This window comes from Bufo bufo, chromosome 5 (assembly GCF_905171765.1).
Source record: "Bufo bufo chromosome 5, aBufBuf1.1, whole genome shotgun sequence".
NCBI lineage: Eukaryota > Metazoa > Chordata > Amphibia > Anura > Bufonidae > Bufo > Bufo bufo.
The window spans coordinates 238906819-238933989 of record NC_053393.1 but is presented as its reverse complement, the minus strand read 5'-3'; the positions used below and the strand labels follow the sequence as shown (position 1 = coordinate 238933989).

General features: G+C 41.7%; 1 protein-coding gene across 4 annotated transcripts in view; it reads left to right on the top strand.

Moving 5' to 3' along the window:
* BBS9 (Bardet-Biedl syndrome 9) overlaps window positions 1–27171 on the top strand; it is a 484979-nt gene that overhangs the window by 197324 nt on the left and 260484 nt on the right. For all 4 annotated transcript variants that reach the window (XM_040434317.1, XM_040434316.1, XM_040434315.1 and 1 more), the window contains 3 exons: window positions 13480–13661; window positions 18812–18888; window positions 24736–24789. In XM_040434317.1, the coding sequence (XP_040290251.1) occupies window positions 13480–13661; window positions 18812–18888; window positions 24736–24789 (313 nt within the window). The remainder of the gene's footprint in view (window positions 1–13479; window positions 13662–18811; window positions 18889–24735; window positions 24790–27171) is intronic.

Here is a 27171-nt window from a genome sequence, read left to right as displayed (position 1 = left end):
TGCCATGATCCAATCAAAGCGGAGAGCGCAGTGGGCCGCAGGAGCGATATTTTAAAAAAATCAGGCATGGTGGCAGCATCAGCGGGAGGGGGGTACCCCACAAGTAAAGGTATTTATCTCAATTAATACAAAACCATGAAAGGTCCTCTTTAAGCCACAAACATAGAAGAGGATTCTTTACGGTAAGAGCAGTGAGACTATGGAACTCTCTGCCTGAGGAGGTGGTGATGGTGAGTACAATAAAGGAATTCAAGAGGGGCCTGGACGTATTTCTGGAGTGTAATAATATTACAGGCTATAGCTACTAGAGAGGGGTCGTTGATCCAGGGAGATATTCTGATTGCCTGATTGGAGTCGGGAAGGAATTTTTAATTCCCCTAAAGTGATGAAAATTGGCTTCTACCTCACAGTTTTTTTTTGCCTTCCTCTGGATCAACTTGCAGGATAACAGGCCGAACTGGATGGACAAATGTCTTTTTTCGGCCTTATGTACTATGCTACTATGTTAGAGATAAATTTGCTTGTGAACTGATCTGTCCTGCTGTATGGTCTAACGGCACTATTCCAGGTTTTTCTCTATTTGTGGATAATGGCTCTCAGTGGTTCGCTGGAGTCCCAGAGCGTTAGAAATGGCTCTGTAAACCTTTCCAGACTGGTAGATTTCAGGGACTGTTTTGCATTAGTATTTGGGTCTCTTAAGAATGGGACATCATGTGCTGATTTTTGGGATCCTCTAAACTCAACTGCTTGGCATTGTCAGACAGGTTCCATGTAAGTGATGTTCAGATTTGCAGGTCTGGCAGTAATCACACGGTAATGTCGCTAGTGAACAGAGTTGTCACTTGAATTTGGTTAACTGGTTGATTTAATAGCTAAGGGGGGAGTACTTTTTCACATAATGCCAGGTAGACCGAACAACAGTTTTTTAAGGGTTATACTGATCTCAGACATGGGTACCCACCTCTAGAACCCACACTGTGGATGTTGAGAGTAGTTTTTTCCCCTGTGTAGAGTCTCCTGGGACTCAATCCTGTCTCCCTAACGGGGCCCCTGAAGTGAAGAAGAATGCACAGTGCACGCGCAGCATCCTCTCCGCTCACTGCTATGGGAGTTCCCAATATAACCGAGCGCACTCAACTATTTCCAGAAGTCCTATAGTGGTGAATGTAGAGAAAGCACACATTACTTTGGAGGGTTGGGGTTTTTTGAAGTTGAGAAGCTGGAATCTTTCTGGATTTATAAAATGAGTTGTCTACAAACGGGGGTCTTGACATGACATGGTAGAATTAGCATTTTAGACTGCACTGTTATTTGATGTCACATATTACCTTTTTTTCTCTTTATATATTTATTTATAAAAATGTATTCTCATTTTAACTTCCATATTTTTCGCTTTATAAGACGCACCTGATGATAAGACGCACCTAGGTTTTAGAGAAGGAAAAAAAGATAAAAATACTTGAAACCAAAAGGTGTGCTAAAATATGTGCGTATTCCTATGGATGAAGGGGGTTATGGTCACATTTCATGCATATTTAGGCTCCTGAGCTCCCCTTCATATCCTGGCTGTCACTTACCCAGGAACTTCAGGTGAAGAGAGTCCAGTAGTCCCAAAGGATTGCACTGCTGCTGGGGGATCGGAGGCCTTCTTCTTATCCTACGGCAGCGGCAAGTGGCCAGGCGGGAGACTGACTAAGTGAATTGGTTGAACCAGCCGAGAAGCAGTTCTCCGGCACACTCGCCAACATCAGCTCAACATGCAGGGTGGCACTGAAGAGGAGAGGGAGAATCGCTCCTCCTCTGCCTCGGAGCGTGATCCCGGCTGCAGAGGACAAGACATGCAGGCTGGCAGCATTCAGCTTCAATGGCTGCCGCCTGCCCCACACTTCTCCTAGAGGGTGCCGCTTCACTTGCTGGTGGTGCGCTCATAGTTATCAGCCAGCAATGTGCCGCCTGCCTGCCATCTTTTTTTCCAACAGTGGGCCGGGCCCAGCCTCTTGATATGTGCAGTGCAGTGCCGGTGCTGCACACACGCTGGGTCCTCACTCAGCCCGCCTGTACTGCAGCCATGTTTCTGGGCAGGTTCGCGTTATAAGACACACTGACTTTCCCTCCCACTTTAGGGGAAAAAAGTGTGTCTTATAAAGCGAAAAATGCAGTATATTACAATCAATGTACCGTACTCCTTTTAATTTGCACTTTATATAAGTATTCAGTTATTAATAATTTTTTAAGTATTTTGTGTGCCTTGTTTGCATGTTTTTTTTGGCAGATCAAAGGTCGCCATTTTCTTTCAGCTATATATACCCTGTCAAGTGTCATTTATCTATGTTTTATGGCGTATGGAAGATGTGATGTCCACATCGAAACATGTTGCCGTATGTCCTTCAGTAAATTTGGAATTTTGGAATATCCGCAGCATTGGTTCTTTTTCTGCACCCTTTAAATAGATGAACATTTTTTTTTGTCAAATTTTTTTTTTGTCTAATATTAAAAGTAGTTTTATGATCTGAAACTAGAAGTGTGACAAATTCGGAATGGGGCAAAAACCTTTTTAGTAACTAGTGTTGAGCGAACTTCTGTTTTAAGTTCGGCGTCTAAAGTTCGGCTTCCGGTTAGCGGAGAATCCCGATATGGATTCCGAATTCCGTTGTGGTCCGTGGTAGCGGAATCAATAATGGCCGATTATTGATTTCGCTACCACGGACCACAACGGAATTCAGAATCCATATCGGGATTCTCCGCTAACCGGAAACCGAACTTTAGACGCCAAACTTAAAACAGAAGTTCGCTCAACACTATTAGTAACCCTTCTATCTGGTATGGTACATGCTTTTAAATATATGATTACTACAATAGCACCCACACATTGTCAGCTGCAGTGTCCCCCAAACAGGATTAGTCACATTGCCCTAAATAACTATTGTTAGACAAGCTGTGGCTCAGTGGTTAACACTGATGTCTTTCAACGAGGGTTTCTGGTGCTTGAATGAGACCAAGGGCAACATGGAGTTTGTATGTTCGCCCTGTGTTTTCTTGGGTTTCCACTTGGTATGCCACTTACTGATAGGTCAACTTGGAATTTATATGGGGACAGTGAGTGATGACAATCAATCTAAGGCCTTACAGAATATGTTGGTTGGTAAAATACATATTATGCTCCACATAAAAGTGCAGTTACAAATGGCATTATACAGTGCCAGTCTTCTACATGTCAGGTGAGCTGCCATTCAGGGACAGCTGGTATTGAACGGTCTCTTCCTGCACTAGAGGTCAGTATAGGGGAAAGCACTCCATGTGTGGCAGATATGTTTCATTTATTTTTAGATTGTACTGCTCCTATGCCTTATTATGCTTATATGCCACTGTATCTTCAAAGATCTGAGAAGGTAAGTGAAGGTTGTAAGCCCTCGCTCCTTCTGTACCAGTCTGTAACTCGTCTTGTTCATGCTTAGTGCAATTGTCCGTATTCTGTATGTGTACCTCTTCTCATATGTACAGCGCCATGGAATGAAGGGCCCTTTAATAATGAATAATGATGAAGGGATTTGCTTTAGTTCATTTTTGATTTTCTACTCTGCATGTGAGGAGAGAGCTCTTATCTTTTTTTTCCTGCCTTTTTGTTTTACAAGCTACATTTCCACTTTCTCTTCTTTCACAGCAAGCGAACCTTCCGACCTTTGAGAAGTCAAGCTACTGGTGATAATCTGTAACGCAACTCTCTGGGATTCTCTCATGCTTGAATAACAATACAAAAAGAAGCTGAGCTAACCTATAACCTGTGCAATATGAACTGCTAACACCTACAAGGATAAGAGCGTTCTCATCAAATAGCTGTTAAAAAGCTTTTGGGCCATTTCTTGGCTACACACTAATCCGTGCAGAGAGCATGAATTTCCTTTTTTTTGAACTGATGCCAATTGATGTCAAAGAAAGTAGATTTTTTTGTTGTTGTAAAGAATTGTCACAGAAAACACATTTGCACACTAGGCAAGAATGAACTGTCTTACATGCATGAAGTACCTACCTCTAAAATATATGTACATACAGTAGGGCTCTACAGCATTATTCTTATAATCCTGCTTTATGAAATAGCAAAAGAAAGTAGGGCGCAATTGCTTTTTTATTTAATCTGGTGCACTTTCCATGAGAAGACAAAAAAAATTAAAAAAACTCGCAGTAGGGCACCTACCTACCTACCATGAGGTGAGCACTTCAGCATTCCAGCAGCCATTTCATCCAGTTTAGCGCCTCCACAAGAGATTAGTAGTAGAGATTTCCTTCCCCAAATACCGGTATATTCTGCCGCACGCGCATCTACATTTTATGCCCATTGATAGGCTACTCATGCTTATCATCGAATCCTAAAGGGGTCTCAAGATATTATTTTGTTGCTAGTGAATGTGAACAACCTGAATAAGAACATTGAGAACAAACGGCAGAAAACCTGTGCATACCTAATGCTACACTTAATTGTATTAATAGGCAGAACTTGAAGCTGTTGGGCACCAGTCGAAACATGGCCCCTTCAATTATATGTCCTTTATAATAATAGTGTCTTTTGTGGCTGACAGGGCCCCTTCTAGTACTAGTGCCCAGATCCCACTGCTATTTATGTACTCCATATATCTATGCCCCTAATTTATTTATCCACTTGGATATATTGAGGAACTGACATATACTAGAAAGTTTGCATTATTTGCATAAAACCCATTTATATGAGCACAACTTTGTATACAACAATAGTACAGGTAAATATAAGAAACTTTATTGTATATCTTATCACAGACAAAATGCCTTGTTCTTCAGTTATCAGCTCTCCCTTATCTTTTTCCTCCCCTGCATTATTTCTGTAAATATTAATTCCCCCCCCTTAATGTTGAGTGGGTGTTTTTTTTTTCTGGTTCTTACTGTGTTTTCTGACGTTTGATGTCATCTCCATGTGACCAGTAACATGTACTTGTTACTGGTCACAGGGTGACGGCATAATCAAAGGTTCTTTAACTTATCAGCATCCAGGAAGATCTTGCTGCAGGAGGTTTCCTGCAGTTTGAAAGGTATGTGCTTTATGCTGTGTGCATGTATTAATGTGAGGCACAGAGTCTAATTACATTAGTACCTCCATGCCTCACGGTTTGTCTCACTTCAGCAAATGGCATTTATCATGTAGAGAAAGTTAATACGAGGCACTTACTAATGTATTGTGATTCTCCATATTGCCTCCCTTGTTGGCTTGATTATTTTTTCCATCACATTATACACTGCTCATATCCATGGTTATGACCACTCTGCAATCCAGCAGTGGTGGTCATGCTATCAATCTATAGGAGACAGCACCGGCCGATGCGTGCTCCTGTAGTCCTGGCCACCCTTTGGCGTGCACTTTTTCCTATAGCGTGCAAGCACGACCACCGCTGCTGGATTATAGGGTGGTCGTAACCGATGGATACGAGCAGTGCATAATGTGATCTAAAAGTGAATCAAGCCCGCAAAGGAGGCTATATGGACAATTACAATACATTAGTAAGGGCCTTGTATTAAAGGGGTTTTTCCGGTTTCAGAGCCCCTTCTTCCCCCACTCAGCCCCTCTGACATTAGTATCGGAGCATTTCATGCTCTGATGCTCTCCCTTGCCCTGTGCTAAATCGCACAGGGCAAGGGACTTTTCTGGAGATCTGGTGATGTACCAGACTCTCCATGGGTAAGCTAGGCGGAGGCTTCAGCCTAGCAGTGAGCCCGGTAACCTCACTGGCACTAATGGGCGGGCTTTAGCGCTGCCCTAACCTGTAAAACAGCTAGGGCAATGCCAAAGCCCGTGCATCAAAGCCGGTGACGTCACCAGGAACACTGCTAGGCGGAACCCTCCTCAGCTCTGAGCCTGGACAACCCCTTTAACTTTGTCTGCATGATAAATGCCATTTGCTGAAGTGAAGCAACTCCTTTAATAGCAAATGACCTCCATCATCTACTACCTCACTTACTATTATTATGAGGCGCATAGAGGTTTAAAATTATTAACACCATGTGTCTCCAATTAACCCTTTAATGCATAATGCCATACATGTACAGGGAATTGTATGGAGTGGGCTGCTGTGCTGAGCCCCCTCCATATGCGGCGGGTGCCGGCTGTATAATACAGCAGACGCCCAGCTGCAATGACGAGGAACGGTGATCACACTGAAAACAGTTAACCCCATAGATGCCATGTTCAACAGCGATCACAACATCTGTGAGATTAGGCATGGGGAGACTGCTCCCTCAGCTTTCCAGTCGGAAACCCCGCAGTGAAATGTCAGGGCTCCGATCGGTTACCATGGGAGCCTGGGCGCTGCTTGAACGCCTGCCATGGTAAGCTGCTTGCTAAGTTGTGCACAAAGCACAGCTTTACATGGAGCGCTTCAAAATCCTATTCCCCATAATTGGTCTCTGTTATGGTGAATAGGACAAGGGATCAAGAGTGCCCGGGTTCTAGCCCTGCGCCATTTTCTTGAACACCATATGGAAAAGACTATTAAAAAAAACACATCACCATTTTTAGTCACTTTGTCTCCCCCTAAAAAAGTTGAATAACAGTGATCAAAAACTTGTATGTACCTCAAAAATGGTACCAATAAAAACCACAAAAACTGCAAAAAAACAAGCCCTCATACAGCTCTATAGACTAAAAATAAAAAAATTATGGCTGTCAAAAAATCGCAAAGAAAGTTTTTTTTTTTCTTTCTTTTTTTCTTTTTCAATGGTTAGGCTATAAGAAGATTGCCAACACTCAGAAACTGAGCTCCAGCACGGTGGCCAAGACCATACAGCGGTTTAACAAGACAGGTTCCAGTCAGAACAGGCCTGGCCATGGTCTACCAAATAAGTTGAGTGCATGTGCTCAGCATCTTATCCAGAGGTTGTCTTATCAAAATAGACGTATGAGTGCTGCCAGCATTGCTGCAGAGGTTAAGGTGGTGGGGGGGTCAGCCTGTCAGTGCTCAGACCATACGTCACACACTGCATCAAATTGGTCTGTATGGCTGTCGTCCCAGAAGGAAGATGATGCACAAGAAAGCATGCAAACAGTTTACTGAAGACAAGTAGACGAAGGACATGGATTACTGGAACCATGTTCTGTAGTCTGAGACCAAGATAATCTTATTCGGTTCACATGGTGTAAAGAGTGTGTGGCGGCAACCAGGTTAGGAGTACAAAGACAATTGTGTCTTGCCTACAGTCAAGAATGGTGGTGGGAGTGTCACAGTACATGCATGAGTGCTGCCGGCTCTGGGGAAATACAAGTCATTGAGGGAACCATAGATGCCAACATGTACTGTGACATACTGTAGAAGAGCATGATCCCCTCCCTTCAGAAACTGGGCTGCAGGGAAGTATTCCAACATGATAACGACCCCAAACACACCTCCAAGACGACCACTGCCTTGCTAAAGAAACTGAGGTTAAAGGTGCTGGACTGGCCAAGCATGTCTCCAGACCTAAACCCTACTGAACATCTGTGGGGCATTCTCGAATGGAAGATGGAGGAGCTCAAGGTCTGTAACATCCACCAGCTCCATGATGTCATCATGGTGGAGTGGAAGAGCATTCCAGTGGTAATCTGTGAAGCTCTAGTGAAGCACTGCTTGAGGAATGTTCCAGTGTGTGGACCAAAACGTTTCGTTGGTGAATAAAAGTCACATTTATTTTACTTTTTTGGAGTGCCATGGAAAATTATTTTTTTACATTTTTGGGAGATTGGATCGCTTCAACATCCGCTGGCACCCAACTGCCTTTGGACCTGCGGTGCCGTTTACACTTTATGCTATTATTACTGTTCATATATCTATATATATATGTTCATATATCTATATATATATATATATATATATATATATGTTCATATGTCTATATATACACTGCTCAAAAAAATAAAGGGAACACTTAAACAACACAATGTAACTCCAAGTCAATCACACTTCTGTGAAATCAAACTGTCCACTTAGGAAGCAACACTGAGTTACAATCAATTTCACATGCTGTTGTGCAAATGGGATAGACAACAGGTGGAAATTATAGGCAATTAGCAAGACACCCCCAATAAAGGAGAGTTTCTGCAGGTGGTGACCACAGACCATTTCTCAGTTCCTATGCTTCCTGGCTGATGTTTTGGTCACTTTTGAATGCTGGCGGTGCTTTCACTCTAGTGGTAGCATGAGACGGAGTCTACAACCCACACAAGTGGCTCAGGTAGTGCAGCTTATCCAGGATGGCACATCAATGCGAGCTGTGGCAAGAAGGTTTGCTGGGTCTGTCAGAGTAGTGTCCAGAGCATGGAGGCGCTACTAGGAGACAGGCCAGTACATCAGGAGACGTGGAGGGGGCCGTAGGAGGGCAACAACCCAGCAGCAGGACCGCTACCTCCGCCTTTGTGCAAGGCGGAACAGGAGGAGCACTGCCAGAGCCCTGCAAAATGACCTCCAGCAGGCCACAAATGTGCATGTGACTGCTCAAACGGTCAGAAACAGACTCCATGAGGGTGATATGAGGGCCCGACATCCACAGGTGGGGGTTGTGCTTACAGCCCAACACCGTGCAGGACATTTGGCATTTGTCAGAGAACACCAAGATTGGCAAATTCGCCACTGGCGCCCTGTGCTCTTCACAGATGAAAGCAGGTTCACACTGAGCACATGTGACAGATGTGACAGAGTCTGGAGACGCCGTGGAGAACGTTCTGCTGCCTGCAACATCCTCCAGCATGACCGGTTTGGCATTGGGTCAATAATGGTGTGGGGTAGCATTTCTTTGGAGGGCCGCACAGCCCTCCATGTGCTCGCCAGAGGTAGCCTGACTGCCATTAGGTACCGATATGAGATCCTCAGACCCCTTGTGAGACCATATGCTGGTGCGGTTGGCCCTGGGTTCCTCCTAATGCAAGACAATGCTAGACCTCATGTGGCTGGAGTGTGTCAGCAGTTCCTGCAAGACAAAGGCATTGATGCTATGGACTGGCCCGCCCGTTCCCCAGACCTGAATCCAATTGAGCACATCTGGGACATCATGTCTCGCTCTATCCACCAACATCACGTTGCACCACAGACTGTCCAGGAGTTGGCAGATGCTTTAGTCCAGGTCTGGGAGGAGATCCCTCAGGAGACCGTCCGCCACCTCATCAGGAGCATGCACAGGCGTTGTAGGGAGGTCATACAGGCACGTGGAGGCCACACACACTACTGAGCCTCATTTTGACTTGTTTTAAGGACATTACATCAAAGTTGGATCAGCCTGTAGTGTGTTTTTCCACTTTAATTTTGAGTGTGACTCCAAATCCAGACCTCCATGGGTTAAAAAAATCTGATTTCCATTTTTTTATTTTTGTGTGATTTTGTTGTCAGCACATTCAACTATGTAAAGAACAAAGTATTTCTGAAGAATATTTAATTAATTCAGATCTAGGATGTGTTATTTTTGTGTTCCCTTTATTTTTTTGAGCAGTGTGTATATATATATATATATATATATATATATGTGACATGTGACATTGATTTCTTGAACTATAAACGTGTCACACTGAGGGATTGTATTGCTTTAGACAACTGAATGATCCATTGTAAAAATCTTATGCAAAGGTGATTGGATTTGCAGGTGACATGATGCATGTGCCAAAAGTGGTAATAGTTTTCGCAGAGACTCAGGAGTAGATTTCAGGCACATTGTAAATTAAGCTATATAAGATAAGATAGAAGTTTGGAAAGTAGTGTTTTTTCCATTATTTTGTATGGAAACGTATTTTTTTGTAAATTAGATTTAATGAGAACAGTGGCTGTATTGAGGCGCTCATTAGGTTTGGTACACTCTGTAGTCATGTCATGGAATACTGCAGGAATGGTTTGTACTTTTAAACAAAAATATAATTATATAATATAATTACATCATCTAAAATGATTCCCTTATGGATCAATCCCTAAAGCTTGTGATTTTTCTCTTTTTTATTGATTACCATTTTTATTGGCTTTGTGTTATTGTAATGAAAAGTACTTTGCCAATGAAACTTTTCTATTTTGTTTTCTAAAGGTTAAACTAACAGAAATAATGTGCTAAAAAGTTTGGGGCAATCCACCAGAAAAAAAGGGGAGTGAAGGAGGGAATTGGATTAGCTACATCAAATATGTACAGTTGTTAAAAATAATAATCTGTATTATATAAATGGCAGAGTTTTTTTTTTTGTTTTTTTTAAGGTTTCGAACTTTGGGCAATTTATTGACCTTTCCTGCTGCTACAATCTTCAGTGCTCAGCTGTAAGATCTTACCAAAATTAGCACTGTGTCCAAGTCGGAGCTATTCGAACTGATGGACCTGGGTAAACATCGAAAGCCACCCGAAGCCTCCTTCACTCCTTTACGTGCTTCTGTGGAGAACCAAAGGTCGCGGCAATAGTGAAGCACTGTCACCCAGGGTCAAATACAAAAGGGGTTTATTATACTTACAATGTTTCAATAAAATAAAAGCAGTGTATACAGAGATCAAACACCTGACCCGGGTTTCGCACCAAGCTTCGTCAGGGGCGTCTGCTCAACCCATTCCGGGGAGGTCTTTTAAATACATAGATGATTTCAAGTCTCACCCACATAACAGGCAAGCCAATACACTTCCCCACTGCTTATATCACATAATATATAAAAAATAGACATCCTAAAACCATATATAAAATATATAAATCTTTAACAGGATTCCTCTTGTCGTAATCTTATCGGCACACAATACGTACACAATCTCCTCCCTCCCATTGTTCCCCTTCATTCACAAAATACACTACCCTACGTCATCCCTCACATGACCCCTCTCACCTGATCGATCTACACCTATCACTAACCACATCTCCTTCGATAGAAGGTCCTTACTACAACTAACATCATTTGTCTCATACCAGGCACGGCTTTAGATCAAATTCCACGTTTATACCCTTTGGTTGTAATGTATCCATGGTAAAGATCAATTCGACTTCTCGCTTATTAATTTGCAATATTGTGTTTCCCCCGCGCCAATATGGCTTTACCACTTTCACTCCCGTAAAATGGCAAACCACTTTGATCCTTCTGATGCACCTTTTTAAAGTGCATTGAGACACTATGTGTCTACAATCCCTTTTTAATGTTCCTGGATTCTTGTCTTAAGCTTTCTCATTGTTCGACCTACATATTGGAGGCCGCACGGGCACTCCAACATGTAGACCACTCGAACGCTCTCACAGGTAATTTGCCCTTTAATCTTAAAATCTGTGTTTCTTTCATTTATAATTTATAACTTCACTTTGTTCCCTATAATCTTCCAGCTTAGTACAATATTCTTTTGATTTTCCCTTTCGGTATATTTTTCAACCAGGGGCTATAGTGGCAACTGGTTGTATCTATATAGCCATTTACATCAGTCTCTTTAAAAAAGGTTTTGGTTTTGAACATATTATCCTCTCTAATAAATTCTACAAGACCCTGTTTCTCCCCTTTCCATATGAGCAGGCAGTCATCGATGTACCTACGCCATGTTGTTAACTCTCCATACTGTGTCATCTTATTCAGGATCGGCTGAATGGTTTCTCTCTCCCAGAGGCCCATAAATCAATTATTGAAACTGGGGGTGAATTTCGTCCCCATCGCCGTCCCAGTTTGCTGTAGATAATAATTATTTTGAAACCAAAAATTATTGTGGCAGAGGCAGAAGTCGACACAATCAAGAATGAACTTTCCCTGTTCCTCTGACATCGACGGATCATTATTCAACTCTTCCTTAATAGCTCTAAGTCCCAGATCCTTCGGAATAACCGTATACAAGGACACCACGTCTACTGTGGCCAAGCAGGTTTTTTCATGACAACTGCCAAGATTTTTCATTAGATCGATAACACTACCGGAATCTCTCTCAAATAAGATGGCAGAAAGCTCAAATATTTCAGGAGAAAGTGATCTACATATTCTGTCAGCCTGCTAGTAAGTGAGTTGATCCCAGACACTATCGGTCTTTCGGGGGGGTTTATCAGGCTTTTTTGCACCTTGGGCAGAAAGTATATTACAGGGGTAACTGGGAACCTATTAGTAAGGTATTCAAATTCCTTTTTATTAACAAGGAGGTGTGGTTTGTGATAGGTGTAGATAGATCAGGTGAGAGGGGTCATGTGAGGGATGACATAGGGTTGTGTATTTTGTGAATGAAGGGGAACCACGAGAGGGAGGAGATTGTGTACGTATTGTGTGTGATAAGATTATGAAAAGAGGAATCCTGTTAAAGATTTATATATTTTATATATGGTTATAGGATGTCTTTATATATTTTTTATATATTATGTGATATAAGCAGTGGGGAAGTGTATTGGTTTGCCTGTTGTGTGGGAGGGACTTGCACTCACCTATTTATTTAAAATACCTCCCCGTAACGGGTTGAGCAGACGCCCCTGACGAAGCTTGAAGCGAAACCCGGTTCGGGTGTTTGATTCTATTGAAACATTGTGAGTATAATAAACCCCTTTTGTATTTGACCCTGGGTGACAGTGCTTCACTATTGCCTCGACCTTTGGTTCTCCACAGAAGCACCTAAAGGAGTGAAGAAGGCTTTGGGTTGCTTTCAATGTTTACCCATGTCCATCAGTTTAAATAGCTCTGACTTGTTGAATTTTCTTCTGGGACTTTTTGAGGCAGCGCGGTCCAACCAAAAACGCAACTAGACTGTATGTGAATACTTGCCCACTTCACAATTTGATACCTGCGACGCTAAATATCATATACAACGTACAAGGGGCTGTTTTTACAATTTTTATTTAGCCCTGTGTCCAAGTCATCGTGAATGTGAAAATATATATGGTTGCCATCTGAATGAGTGGTGTGGCTATCTAATGCACGAATGTGCTGGCTCCTCAAGAGGGGTAAAAAGGGGTATTTCAGGCTAACAATGTTGATGACCCAATATCAGATTGGGGGATGGCGGGTCAAAACCTGGCAACCCTCCAATCACCTGGTACCAGCAGCTGCCGGCATCAAAACTACTGCTGATAACTGAGCTTTTAAGGGGTTTTCTGAGATTTTCTTACTGATGACCTATCCTCAGGTTGGGTCGTCAGTATCTAAATGGTGGGGGTCTGACCCCCGGGATCCCTGCCGATTTAGCTTTTTGAGAAGACAGCCTTGCTCCTTTGATGCTTTTACTGGGCCTAGTGATGACACATTCATGTGTCACGTGGCCTAGGAGCAGCTCAGCCCCATTCAAGTGGTGCCGGAATTCGCGATCAGTTATTGACCTTTCCTGACGATAGGTGATCAATATATATGACAAGACAACCCCTTTAAATCAGCATGACAGGCTAACTATACCCACTTTCCCACCCACTTTTCAAATCTGGAGTGAGTGCTGTCAGGAGAGGTGATAGGTCCTCGTTAACTCTTCTTAGACATTGTATATTAGTATTTTTTTTTTTTCTTCTTCTGCACAGTAAATTCTAAATTCTTCCCACAGGGATATGAAAGGAATCATAGTCACACTAAGTGACAGTGGTCATTTACAGTGCTCCTACTTTGGGACAGATCCATCTCTCTTTCAAGCTCCTAAAGTGGAATCCAGGGACATAAATTATGAAGAGCTGGATAAAGAAATGAAAGAACTCCAGAGAATTATCAAAGAGGCTACAAAAACACAAGGTCAGCAAATTTACATTTATAGTCAAACCATATTTGAGCTTTAATGAGAGACAGAACTTGCCCATAACTATCTGTCAGAACATTGCTTTTTGAATATCTATCCTGCAATGAAGAATTACTGAGAGGCTCACTAACACTTAAGTCTTATTACCTAATAGTATGCCACTTCGTTACTGCAGTTTGGGTGTGCAGTTTTTAAGGTGATCTGTGTGTTTCTTAAGTTTCATCTTTAAAGAGCGCACAGACAAAAACTACTTTAATTTGTATGAAAAAGTGTCTGATAAATACATTAAAGTGATGTCTAGGATTTTTTACTGTAAGAGCAGTAAGACTATAGAACTCTGTGCTGCATGCGGTTGTTATGGCTGATTCATTGTACAAGTTCATGAAGGGCCTGGAGGCCTTTCTCTAATATTATAGTACTGTATCTCAAGTTATGGGTACTAGATTCTAGAGAAGAGTCGTTGATCCAGGATTATAGGCTGAGCCAATTGGATTTATTTGTCTTTTTTTCAATATTATCGACTTTGTAACTAAGCAAGTCGTGCTTATCTTACTGATTGTCATGGCAGCGCTATGTTTGCTTTATCTGGGGCAGGCACAGGCTCCATCTCCCTTACCTATCCCGGTCGCCTGCCTCTGCTATCTTTCCTCTGCCTTCCAGTAGCAGGCATGGCTGCCATAGTCCAGTGTCCCACGCTCAAAGCTGTAACCATTACCAGGCTATGGGGTTCTTAGAACAGCCAAGCAAGTGTGTATCTTGGTAGTTGTAGTTTTACCACAGCTGGAGTGCCGGAGGTTAGCCATCACAGCCTTAGGCTATTTAAGGCACCTTCCTTTTGAAGAACGTTCCTGAGCTTTAGATTCCTATATCCCTAAGCCAAACTGGTTAGTTGAACCTATGGTTCCACAACCATTGTCCATAACACGGATTCCCCACCGTTCCCATTCCAACTCTTACTGGTTCAGTGCTGGTCTCTTCTTCATGTGAATGGTTAGCCCCTCACTGTCCATAGTGGGGACCTTCCTCAGCAACTGATTGAGTGGTAATTTCCTGTTTCGAGAGGAACTAGGATGCAAGGACTGGCAAAAGACCAGGAAGTGGCGGATTTGGAGTGTTAGAGGAGTATCGCTTATTTTATTATTTTACACCGCTGAGAGCCTTTTTTTTAATAGGCCAACCAACTTCTTTAATTTTTCTCTGATATTTAGTATTTATAGATATATATAAGAATCTATACAGGAGACCCTTAGTTGCATATGTTATGCTAGCTATGAGTATATACAGATGCGCCAAGCTTCAGCATTTAAAGTTAGGCTTTGAAAGTTCTTTTTTAAATGCGACACTTGGTTCTCATATATTTTTATATTTTGTAATTTGCTGCCCTTACATGCATGAGCCAAAAAAAGTATGAATCATAAACTAGTATTACAGAACTTGTCTAAGTTTTCTGTAGCCACTTAAGCTAATTATTAATGAGACTAAGCTACCACTTCAGAAATAGAGTTCAGGTTACTGGCACAACCAAAGGAATTTTTAAGTCAGAGTAAAACTGGTGCATTACTTTCATGACTTTTACAAAGAGTTGCTCATGGTTTTGGTTACAGTCTTATTAACACTTTGGCAGTCTATATGTTAGGAGTACAGCCTGTGTTGGACTGTCTCTAGAGAAGGTTGAAAGAGTCATTACGACTCATGGTATCATTTTATCCAGGAAATGTTCTGATTCACACTGACTTAGTCTTTCTGTCTGTACCTGCTGCTTTAGAAGCAAGGCTTGCTGTAAATATTACCCATCTAGAGTACATTGCCGTAATTCACAGAAATAGATGCTGAAATAACTGTACTAGCTAGCACTTAAAGGGGTTTTCTCATCTCAGACAATGGGGGCATATCGCTAGGATATACCCCTATTGTCTTATAGGAGCGGGTCCCACTTATATCGAGAACGGAGCCCCGAAAGTGAAGGAGAGCGCATTGCACATGCGCAGCTGCCCTCCATTCATTTCTATGGGGCCGCCGAAAACAGCCGAGCGCTGGCTCGGCTATTGTCGTCTGCCCCATAGAAATTAATTGGAGCATGAGCCGCGCATGCGCAGCACGCTCCCATTCACTTCTATGGGAGAGGCGGGGATTAGTGCTTGGTGGTGGACAGACCCCGGGAAATCTGGGGTCCTCCAGCCACAGCGCTCCCCGCTCCGTTCTCAATATAGGTGCGGGTCCCAACGGTGGGACCCGCACCTATCAGACAATGCCCCCATTGTCTAAGATGGGAATACCCCTTTAAAATGCTTGACTGATTTTTTTATAAAGTGCCAGAGATCGGGGGGCTGTATGAAATGAAGAGAAGACTATCCACATTCACGTTTAAATGTCTCACCACTCCGATCACTGCTGGGTCTGCAATGATCGTATGCATTTATTGTTAATGTGGGGGGATCAGAGTGGCGGCATGAGAGCTGCGTGACATTTAAAAGTGAGAATGGTTTTTTCCTTGCCTCCATAAACCCTGCTTTTTTTTATTTTATTTTTTTAAATTGTGGTCAACCTCTTTAAAGTAGATCTGTCATCAAGACAAGCCTCTTTATGTTTGTTTCTGTACTAGAGGATTTCGTTTTACCGACCCCACATAGCAGAAAACTGAAAGCAGCCAATCCCACACACTCATTAGGTGCATTTGCACATCTACCAAGCATGTAGACTTGATCAAGAGGTTGATTTTTTTTTTATATCAGAATGAGTAAGACATGGTTTTTGAGTGTCCTTGACTGAGGAGTAATTTTTGGTGACAGACAAGCCAGGATTTTGAAATGCACTAGATTGCACCCCAAAGTTCCCCAGCTTTTTGACAATTATAATCCACTTTTTGATTTGATGGGTAGTGCCGAACCACATTTAATTTTGTATGGGTTTTCCAGGACTTTTATATTGTTGACCTATGTTTATGTTCACTGTGTAGTGGCCATACCTGATTACTGCAGCTCAGTCACATACAAGTGAATCTGAGAGCTGTAGTAACCAGACACGACCACTAAACTATGTACAGTGCTGTGCCTGGCTCTGGGGCACTGTATGCTTCTCAGTCAGCTGTCTGGGAGTTGGACCACACTGGTGTGATATTGAGCTATCCTAAGGATAGTTCATAAATCTTGGGAAAACCCTTTTAAAAGGGGGGAAAACTATTAAAGGTATGAATAAATTGTGTTAATTGCCAGCTTTATGGCGTTTAACCCTGGTACCAGTTTATAGTAGTGCTATAAACACCTTGGTGCCACTAGTGAAGAATAGGATTTAGAATTACCAGTAGATGTGGAGCCACATGCTACCAGGCTTAGAACCGCATGTTGCTTCAGTGGATTAATATGCATTTTGGGCGCAGAGTTGGAGTTGGCTCCCTTTGTAGCTGAGCTATTGGATGACACCACAGTTGGTCTCCTGATCATACTATTGCCTAAAGCAACAAGATTGCAAATGGTGAAAGCTAAATATGCAATCATCGGAGGGACAATGTTGGTATTTTTTCATCTTTTTATAGTTGCATATTCCAACTAAAACCATATTTGGGGTCATGTATAAGACTATAAAAGTTTGACTAACTCTGCACATCTGCAGTACTTATTAACACGATGTCAGCGGTCCAGTTCCATAAACACTTGTTTTAATTTAGATGTATTAAATATGGCATGTGAAATAAATGTTAATTATTTTTCTTAAATCTGCCTGGCTTGCAATGTCTCCAGAGCCAAGTACTTTACAAGGCATCCTTGACATAAAATTATACTGACGTTCAAATGCCAAACTGCTAGTAAAACAATTCATTAAGTCACTGAATGCTTCTGCTCTTCACCATCGGAGCTCAGCAGGTCTCTGTTTCTCTTAAAATGCTCATTCTGTAAGGATTTTCTTAAATTCTAGTTAAATTTGAGCAGCAAATCTTGTCATTTTATTGTTGGTGCAAATATTGATGACCGATAGGACCCATGAGGAGCTGGCTTTGCCAGGTTACGCTGTTTGGGTTCCAACACGGCATTACGTTGGTGTCATGTTATATTCTTTTTTTTATTTTTTATTTCATAGATTCAATATTGTTATTGGTATGGACATTATCGATTTTCACAATGATTACCAAGTGAAGCACAGACTTTTCGTAGGTTGGCCCCACGTTTGGCCGGTTGATAATCACACCATGCAAACCAAACAGGTCAACTATAATAGTTTTGGTCATTTCCAACTGCGGAATATAAATCCTATAACCAAGACTATATAATTCAAAATTCAGTTGTGCAAAGTCATTGTAAAGTCATAGTAAAGTATAAAAAACCCAGAATGACAATATTATAAAAAGTTGTGGCAGTTGGCAGTACTTCCGGGATCAAAACAGAGGACATAATAGTGTCCCACTCCTCATTAGTTAAACAGTGGGTAGAATGCACAGTTTGTATAATAAGCCAGATTGTAAAAAAAAAAAACTCAAGACATAACAGAAAGGTACATAATGGACAATTACAGTAATCCTTGGAAAGTATGAAGCAAGCCTGTTATAGCAGTAGTTCACAAATGTGAAGGAAGAAAAAAAAAACTTAAAAAAGTGGCCCTTATTTATCAAGACCGGTGTGTGCTACGGCAGTCTTCGTGGGCCCTGCGCTGCTGGAGGAGACGAGGCACAGGCCACAAATTAAAAGCCTCCTTAGTGCACCAGACTGAAATCTGAATACAGTTTCCGGCATAATTGACGATAAATGTGCCTGGCAGAAGGCCACTCCGCACCATCGCCAGTCTGTCTTTTCAGAAATTGGCAACATCTGCTTAACGATGCCAATTGTGACAGCATTTTAAAAGTCACAAAACAAAGTTTTGCGACTTTAACACTGAATCTGTGGTGTAGGGAGATTATACATTTCCTACCTGTGTGTTTTACCTGCAACAGCTAGTGCTGTGACTTATATCTTATTATATAAACTGTGCATTTTTACCTGCTGTTTGAAGTTATTTCTGTGGTTTTAAATCGAAATGAAATATAAACCTTAGTTTATAGTGCCTATAATTCCTGTAGATAGATTGTAGCACTAGTACATATATAACTCTTCTTGCACATCCTTTGTATATTGAATAGCATGTGATTTTACAGCGTTTATCTTTTTTTTTATAGATATTTTGCCAAAAATAGAAAAGGAAGATGATTTGATTTTAATGGCCAATGTTTCTCCCTCTCTTGATCCCGTGTCAGTGAGTAGTAACTTGATGTGTATTATTTTTGCTTTTCATTGATATCTATGAACTCAACCCTTGCACTTTCAGATTCCGCTGCCTAATATTCACGCTTAGTTGCTGGACAGGCTTATTTTATTAGGCTACTTTCACATCTGCGTTTTGCTATACGGTTTTGAGGTCCGTCATGATCTCAAAACTTCAGCAAAATGCTCCTGTTTTCTCCCCATTCATTTTGAATGGGAAGAAAACTGAACGAACCTGAACAGAGTGCATCAGTATGCACTCCGTTTCTTTGTGTTGGAATGACGCACACAAAACCGCCGCAAGTAGCGTTTTTGTGTGCGTCATGGGATACTGAGCAAGACGGATCCGGCATGAAACATGATGTAAGTCAATGGTGCCGGATACGTTTTTTCGGACACTAATAAAATGGATCCGGCGCCCATTGTCTTAAAATGGTTTTAGTACCTGATCCGTCTTGTTCATTTTGGAGATAATACTACCGGATCCATTTTGAACGGATGCTGAGGGTTGTTTTTTTTGACCAGATGCATTTTTGCTGATCCCCTGACGGATCCAGCAAAAATGCAGGTGTGAAAGTAGCCTTAATATCGTATTTTTATATATATATATATATATATATATATACACTGCTCAAAAAAATAAAGGGAACACTTAAACAACACAATGTAACTCCAAGTCAATCACACTTCTGTGAAATCAAACTGTCCACTTAGGAAGCAACACTGAGTGACAATCAATTTCACATGCTGTTGTGCAAATGGGATAGACAACAGGTGGAAATTATAGGCAATTAGCAAGACACCCCCAATAAAGGAATGGTTCTGCAGGTGGTGATCACAGACCACTTCTCAGTTCCTATGCTTCCTGGCTGATGTTTTGGTCACTTTTGAATGCTGGCGGTGCTTTCACTCTAGTGGTAGCATGAGACGGAGTCTACAACCCACACAAGTGGCTCAGGTAGTGCAGCTTATCCAGGATGGCACATCAATGCGAGCTGTGGCAAGAAGGTTTGCTGTGTCTGTCAGCGTAGTGTCCAGAGCATGGAGGCGCTACCAGGAGACAGGCCAGTACATCAGAAGACGTGGAGGAGGCCGTAGGAGGGCAACAACCCAGCAGCAGGACCGCTACCTCCGCCTTTGTGCAAGGAGGAACAGGAGGAGCACTGCCAGAGCCCTGCAAAATGACCTCCAGCAGGCCACAAATGTGCATGTGTCTGCTCAAACGGTCAGAAACAGACTCCATGAGGGTGATATGAGGGCCCGACGTCCACAGGTGGGGGTTGTGCTTACAGCCCAACACCGTGCAGGACGTTTGGCATTTGCCAGAGAACACCAAGATTGGCAAATTTGCCACTGGCGCCCTGTGCTCTTCACAGATGAAAGCAGGTTCACACTGAGCACATGTGACAGACGTGACAGAGTCTGGAGACGCAGTGGAGAACGTTCTGCTGCCTGCAACATCCTCCAGCAATGCCAGCATGACCGTTTTGGCATTGGGTCAGTAATGGTGTGGGGTGGCATTTCTTTGGAGGGCCGCACAGCCCTCCATGTGCTCGCCAGAGGTAGTCTGACTGCCATTAGGTAACGAGATGAGATCCTCAGACCCCTTGTGAGACCATATGCTGGTGCGGTTGGCCCTGGGTTCCTCCTAATGCAAGACAATGCTAGACCTCATGTGGCTGGAGTGTGTCAGCAGTTCCTGCAAGACGAAGGCATTGATGCTATGGGCTGGCCCGCCCATTCCCCAGACCTGAATCCAATTGAGCACATCTGGGACATCATGTCTCGCTCTATCCACCAACGTCACGTTGCACCACAGACTGTCCAGGAGTTGGCAGATGCTTTAGTCCAGGTCTGGGAGGAGATCCCTCAGGAGACCGTCCGCCACCTCATCAGGAGCATGCACAGGCGTTGTAGGGAGGTCATACAGGCATGTGGAGGCCACACACACTACTGAGCCTCATTTTGACTTGTTTTAAGGACATTACATCAAAGTTGGAGCAGCCTGTAGTGTGTTTTTCCACTTTAATTTTGAGTGTGACTCCAAATCCAGACCTCCATGGGTTAAAAAATTTGATTTCCATTTTTTTATTTTTGTGTAATTTTGTTGTCAGCACATTCAAATATGTAAAGAACAAAGTATTTCAGAAGAATATTTAATTATCTCAGATCTAGGATGTGTTATTTTTGTGTTCCCTTTATTTTTTTGAGCAGTGTATATATATATATATATATATTTTTTTTTTAAATCTACCCATGTTCATCAACTATTTCATGATCTTTCCCAAACTTAGAAGCTACTGCTTCTATTGTGTTTTCATCTGGGGCTGTTGTCCACAGTTTGTGGACTTGAAGGTATCTGACTAACTTTAAAACAATGTGGTAGAGGCTAGCTCTACCAGAATGAAAGCGGAGGGCAGTGGTAAATTCACATAAATGCACCTTATATTTTTCTTTATTCCTGTTCTATTCCATTATATTTTTATTATAATAATACAGTATTTGCTGTAGTATGTGATTAGTATCTTTTAATGATGATAGAATTTCAGGTTCACAGGCAATCACAGCAGCTCACATATGGGAAGTTTTTAAAGATTTGTGGAAAATTGTAGCTAGATGATGCATGCTGCAAATTTCTCGGCATGAATAGTTGGTTCATGTGGAGAATACCTCATGTGAAGCTTAAAGGGAACCTGTCACCTAGAAAATGCATATTAAACCGCCAGCAGTACCTTATTGCAGCCTGTAGTATGATTATAAAGGTGTCTATGTCTTTTCTGTGCAATGCAGCAAAAGTCTGTAAAAAGACTTTTATTCAACGGGCCACGCTATGTAAACCATAGCCGCTGCCCCCTTGACTTCAAGACTATGGTTTACATAGCGTGGCCCGTTGAATAAAAGTCTTTTTACAGACTTTTGCTGCATTGCACAGAAAAGACATAGACACCTTTATAATCATGCTACAGGCTGCAATAAGGTACTGCTGGCGATTTAATATGCATTTTCTAGGTGACAGGTTCTTTTTAACTCATTGACCTTAATGAGTTAAGAGTTTTGTTCAGGTGCTGACCATTCTACAGTAGGAAAGCACCTAGACAGAAAAAGTGTTTGTCTAAATGAGCCCTAAGTCATCAATCAGGTTGAAAGTATAGGGAAGGGATTACTGACAAATACCAGGACACTTCCCGACAATGGCAGTAGGGACTCCAGCTAAATTGTCATACGTTCAAGATGGAATTAAACTTGTTTTTTTCAGTTATGCTACTGCTATTTATGGCAACCTAGGTATGTTTAGACATGACTTCATGTCACCTAAGTCTACAATGGTGATAATTTTTGTAAGGGTATTTTTCCTTTCAAGGGAATCTGTCACCAGTGACCTTCCTATCCAGATATCTGGTTAGATACATAGCTGTGGTTAACCTAATTTAAGTTCTGTTTTAAGCTCCTTTCTGTGATGTCCAGCATGGGTGGCTGGCCATAGACCCTACAGGGAAAATTTCCGGACGGCCGATGCCAAAGGGGGCCGCCAGTCAGGTACATAAAGATCTGATGCTCTCAGCATTAATGTAGGAGCATCAGGCACTTGTGCACCTGGCCAGCCACCGCATATGCCCTACTGAATTCAACTCTATTGCCATCCTTAGGACGATGATACAGTTTCATACTGTGGCACTGGCAGCAGTATTTTCTGCTGCACTGTAGTATTTGGTTCTGCTGGGGAGGTATTTTGTTCTGCGCTATGGTATTGCTGGACCCACTTACTTCTGTTGTCCCTGCCTACTGGTGTTGGCCCTACCTTCTGTCAATTTGGACCTGCCTTCAACATTGTGCCACTTTTTAGTTTTTTTTTCCAGGGCCACTTTAAGTTCCCAGTCCGACCCGGGGGGCTAGCTTCTCTTTAGTCCTTCCTTTTAAAAAGATCTGTCAGAAGACTCTGTCCCTAGGATTCCGACACCCTACTGTTTGGGAGTTCCATCCATTGTGTTGTGGACAGAGCTGGTTACTGCAACTCTTCTCCCATTGACGTGAATGGATGTAGCTGTGTACGTTCCGCATCAGAGCTGCCCTCAAACAGCTGATCGTTAGGGTGGCACTGTGTCGGACCGCTTTTGGTCTTATATTGGTGATCTATAATATGGCTTGGTCATCAATTTCCAAATCGTGGAGAACCCCGTTAAGATGCCCTGATGGTGCTTGTCTAGGTTAATTGCAACAGCCCTGACTGAATACCTCCACCTCTAATTTCACAACATAAATCTTTTTTTTATAATTTTTTTGCATGGAATACCATTTTCTGACAATGAATGTCTTTTTTTGTGATGAAACAGAGCCTACTTTGGAGCAAGAATACTGTTTTGCAGCCATTATTTTTCTACAGGGTGGCCCACGAAAAAGTAGCCCGCCTCCCATATTTCCAAATCAAATATTAACTCTGTCTTCGTTGTCCATAGCTTAGTTGTCCTTAGCTCAGCTTTCATTTTTTCAGAGCCAGAACTGAAAGCTGAGCACTGATTGTTTGCTATGGGCAACTAAGACTGATTTATTATTCAGTTTTATAAAAGTCGCCTATGGTGTCATAAAGATGGGTCCTCCCTGGAACAACGCATAGTGATTGTGGAAGGCTATTTGCAAAGAAGATCGATTAAGGAAATGCAAGAATCCTTTGCCGACAAGTACCTAGGGACAAAAACACCAGCTAAACATTGTATTCAAAGTCTGGTTCGGAAATGGCATCAAACTAGCTCTGTTGCAAATATGAAGAAAACGAGGCCTCCATCGATCAGGATGGCTGAAGTTGTACAAAAAGTTCAGCAGCGGATTGCAGGTAGCCCCCATAAATCTACTCAAAGACTTTCTCTGCAAGTTGGTGTATCAGGAACGAAGTGTCAGCAAGTGCTGAAACCTCTGAACAGGAAACCATAGCGAATAACGCGTGTGCAGGAACTGAAAGAGTCTGACAAAGCTTTACACGTAAATTATTGGACTTGGCGCTGACTATGATTACTGACAGACATTTGAACCCATTCCTGTATTTCATGATAGACAAGGCTTGGTTTCATTTATCAGGTCATATAGATTCAGAATTTGGAATACAAAATACTGGTCTGCTGAAAATCCCCATTTGATTCACGAAACGCCACTTCACAACCAGAAAATTGCCGTTTGGTGCCCAGTAGGAACATGAATAGTGGGCCCAATTTTCTTTAAATCAACTGTGAATGACTCAATTTACCTGGACATCTTTGAACAGTTTTACAACCAACTAACACCTAAAGAAAAATTTCCTGCTTTTCCCAACAAGATGGGGCTACATGCTGCACCTCATGGAACTCACTGGCACAGGTTCATGAACTGTTTATGGAGGAGCGAACTGTAAGCAAGGGGTTATGGCCACCACATTCCCCAAACTTGTCCACATGCAATTTTTATCTGTGGGGAAATTTAAAACAGAAAATGTCCACTAACAATCCACATCCCCGGCATTAGCTCCAGCAAAATATAACAAACACTATCCGCAGCATCACAAGAAGTATCAGCCAATATAATCCCATGTGCCCAAAGATGCATAGACGTGAACGGGGGCCACTTTCAGCATCATTTGTGACTTGTGGGTAATTAAAAATCCACTTGCTCATTCATCTTGTCATACTATTGCTGTAGGCGGGCTACTTTTTCGTGGGCCCTCCCTATAGATGACTTTTGTCATCTTGTTCTGATAATATACAGTATATTACAATACTGAAGATAAAAACACAGTCTAAATTATTTACTGTACATTATAACATGGTGGCAGTATAAATACATTACAACATTACTTTGCACTTTTTCTTAACAGCAAGCTGTAGACAGTGCTGTGGAGTCTGAAGCTGTCCCTTCGGTAACAGTTAAGGTATGTATTATACTGTATAGTTCAGTCAGGCCCTTTCTTTGTTTTAATGCATTGTGCTTATTTTCTCTTCAATGAACAACCCTTTATAAATCAGTTTATTCATTTAAATCTGCTGCTAATAGCATTAGTGTTCAGACCCATGTACTGTAATATAGTATCAGTTAGGCACATAACACTGGTTTGTTATTGGACTAGCAGATCTTTCAGATGATTGAGTAATAAAGATAAGCAAATTGCTCAAAATTATATTCTGCTTTGATTCGGTCAACCAAATTGATTCAGGTTCAAATTAATTCTACCCAAATGAAAGTGCTCTAATTGACTTGAGAATTTGTGTATGACACTCTGAGGTCTCCTAGGACTAATATTTCTTCTCTCCTATTTCTCACTTATTTTATCTATTTTTTATTTTTTTTCTCTCTGCCATGTAGTGTTAAAATTAATACATAAATGTTAGCCCATATTCCCCGCAAATTTTGTAGTAAGTTGCTATGTGAGAGCATAGTATAGTTTATATGATACTCTCGTAGCATCACCATCCAATTCTTTGTCCCATGCTGTGAACATGTGATCTTCCCTCTCCCCTTCTCTGTAGTAGGGGATGTCACACATCACATGTCTCTTATGTTCACCACTCCAGTGGGTCTGCCACCTCCTTCAGGATTTGTTTTACCTGATGGGCAGCAAATAATACAATGTCAGTGAACAAAAGAATAACAGCAGATACAAAGTACAACCCCAATTCCAAAAAAGTTGGGACACAGCGTAAAATGTAAATAAAAACAGAATGCATTGATTTGCAAATCTCATACCCATATTTTATTTACAGTAGACTATAGAACACATACCAGATGTTGATTGTGAGACATTTTGCCATTTCATGGAAAAAATAGACTCATTTAGAATTTGATGGCAGCAACACATCTAAAACAAGTTGGGCCAGGGGCAACAAAAGGTTGGAAAAGTAAGTGGTACTAATAAAAAATAGCTGGAGAAGCAATTTGCAGCTAAGTGACATGACTGGGTTTAAAAAGAACGTGTTAGAGAGGCAGAGTCTCTCAGAAGCAAAGATTGGCAAAGGTTCACTAATCTGCAAAAAATGTATCTTAAAAACTGTGGAACAATTTAAGAAAAATTGTGTAAAATTGCAAAGACTTTAAACGTCCCACCATCTTTACTACATAACATCATTCAAAGATTGCAATGGACAAGGCTGATGGTCAATGTTGGATGGTTGTGATCTACGGCCCTCAGGTGGCACGGCATTAAAAAAGTCATGTTTCTGTACTGGAAATCACTGCATGGGGTCAGGAATACTTCCATAAATAATTGTCTGTGAGCACATTTGCCGTGCACTCCTTAAATGCAAGTTAAAACGGTATTGTGCAAGGAAGAAGCTGTATGTCGACATGATCCAGAAATGTGACTGTCTTCCCTGGGCCAAAGCTGATTTAAAATGGACTGAGGCAAAATGGAAAACTGTTCTGTGGTCAGATGAATCAAAATTTGAAGTTTGTTATGGAAACCATAGATGCAGTGTTCTGCGGACTCAAAAGGAGAGGGACCATCCAGCTTGTTATCCGTGCACAATACAAAAGTTGCATTTCTGAAGGAATGAGGTTTTAGAACAGCATATGCTCCCATCCAGACAATATCTCTTTCAGGGAAGGCCTTGCATATTTCAGCAAGGCAAAGACAAACCACATACTGCATCCATCACAACAGCATGGCTTTGCAGAAGAAGAGTCCAATTGCTGAACTGGCCTGCCTGCAACCTTTCATCAATAAAAAAAATCCTGCAAAGAAAACCCAGGACTGTTGAGCAGTTAGATTGCTTCATCAGACAAGAATGTGAACATTCCTCTCTAAAATCTTCAGCAATTGGTCTCCTCACTTTGCAGGCATTTACAAACTTGCTAAAAGTAGAAGGGATGCTAAACAATAATAGACAAGGCCCAGTCGCACCTTTTTTGATATTCTTTGCTGGTTCTAAATTAGTGAATTTTTTCATGAAATTATAAAATATCTCACTTTAAACATCTAATATGTGTTCTATCGACTATTGCAAATAAAATATGGGTCTATGACATTTGCAGATCATTGCATTCTGTTTTTATTTACATTTTACACAAGTTCCAACTTTTCTGGAAATTGGGTTATAATTATAGCATTACCCTATGGAGTAATAGATGGGAATGAAGCCAGCTGTAAACAGAGGCAGTATCTTTGAGGAGAGAGGAATCATGGGAGCTGTGTTTCACATTGGTAATTTCTGTCCATAGAAAGCCCTAGTGGCATCAAAACAAAGTTGTATCACAGAGAAAGGCAGAATACGCAGGGCTTCTGTGTATATTTATAAGTTTGTAAAACCCCTTTAAAATG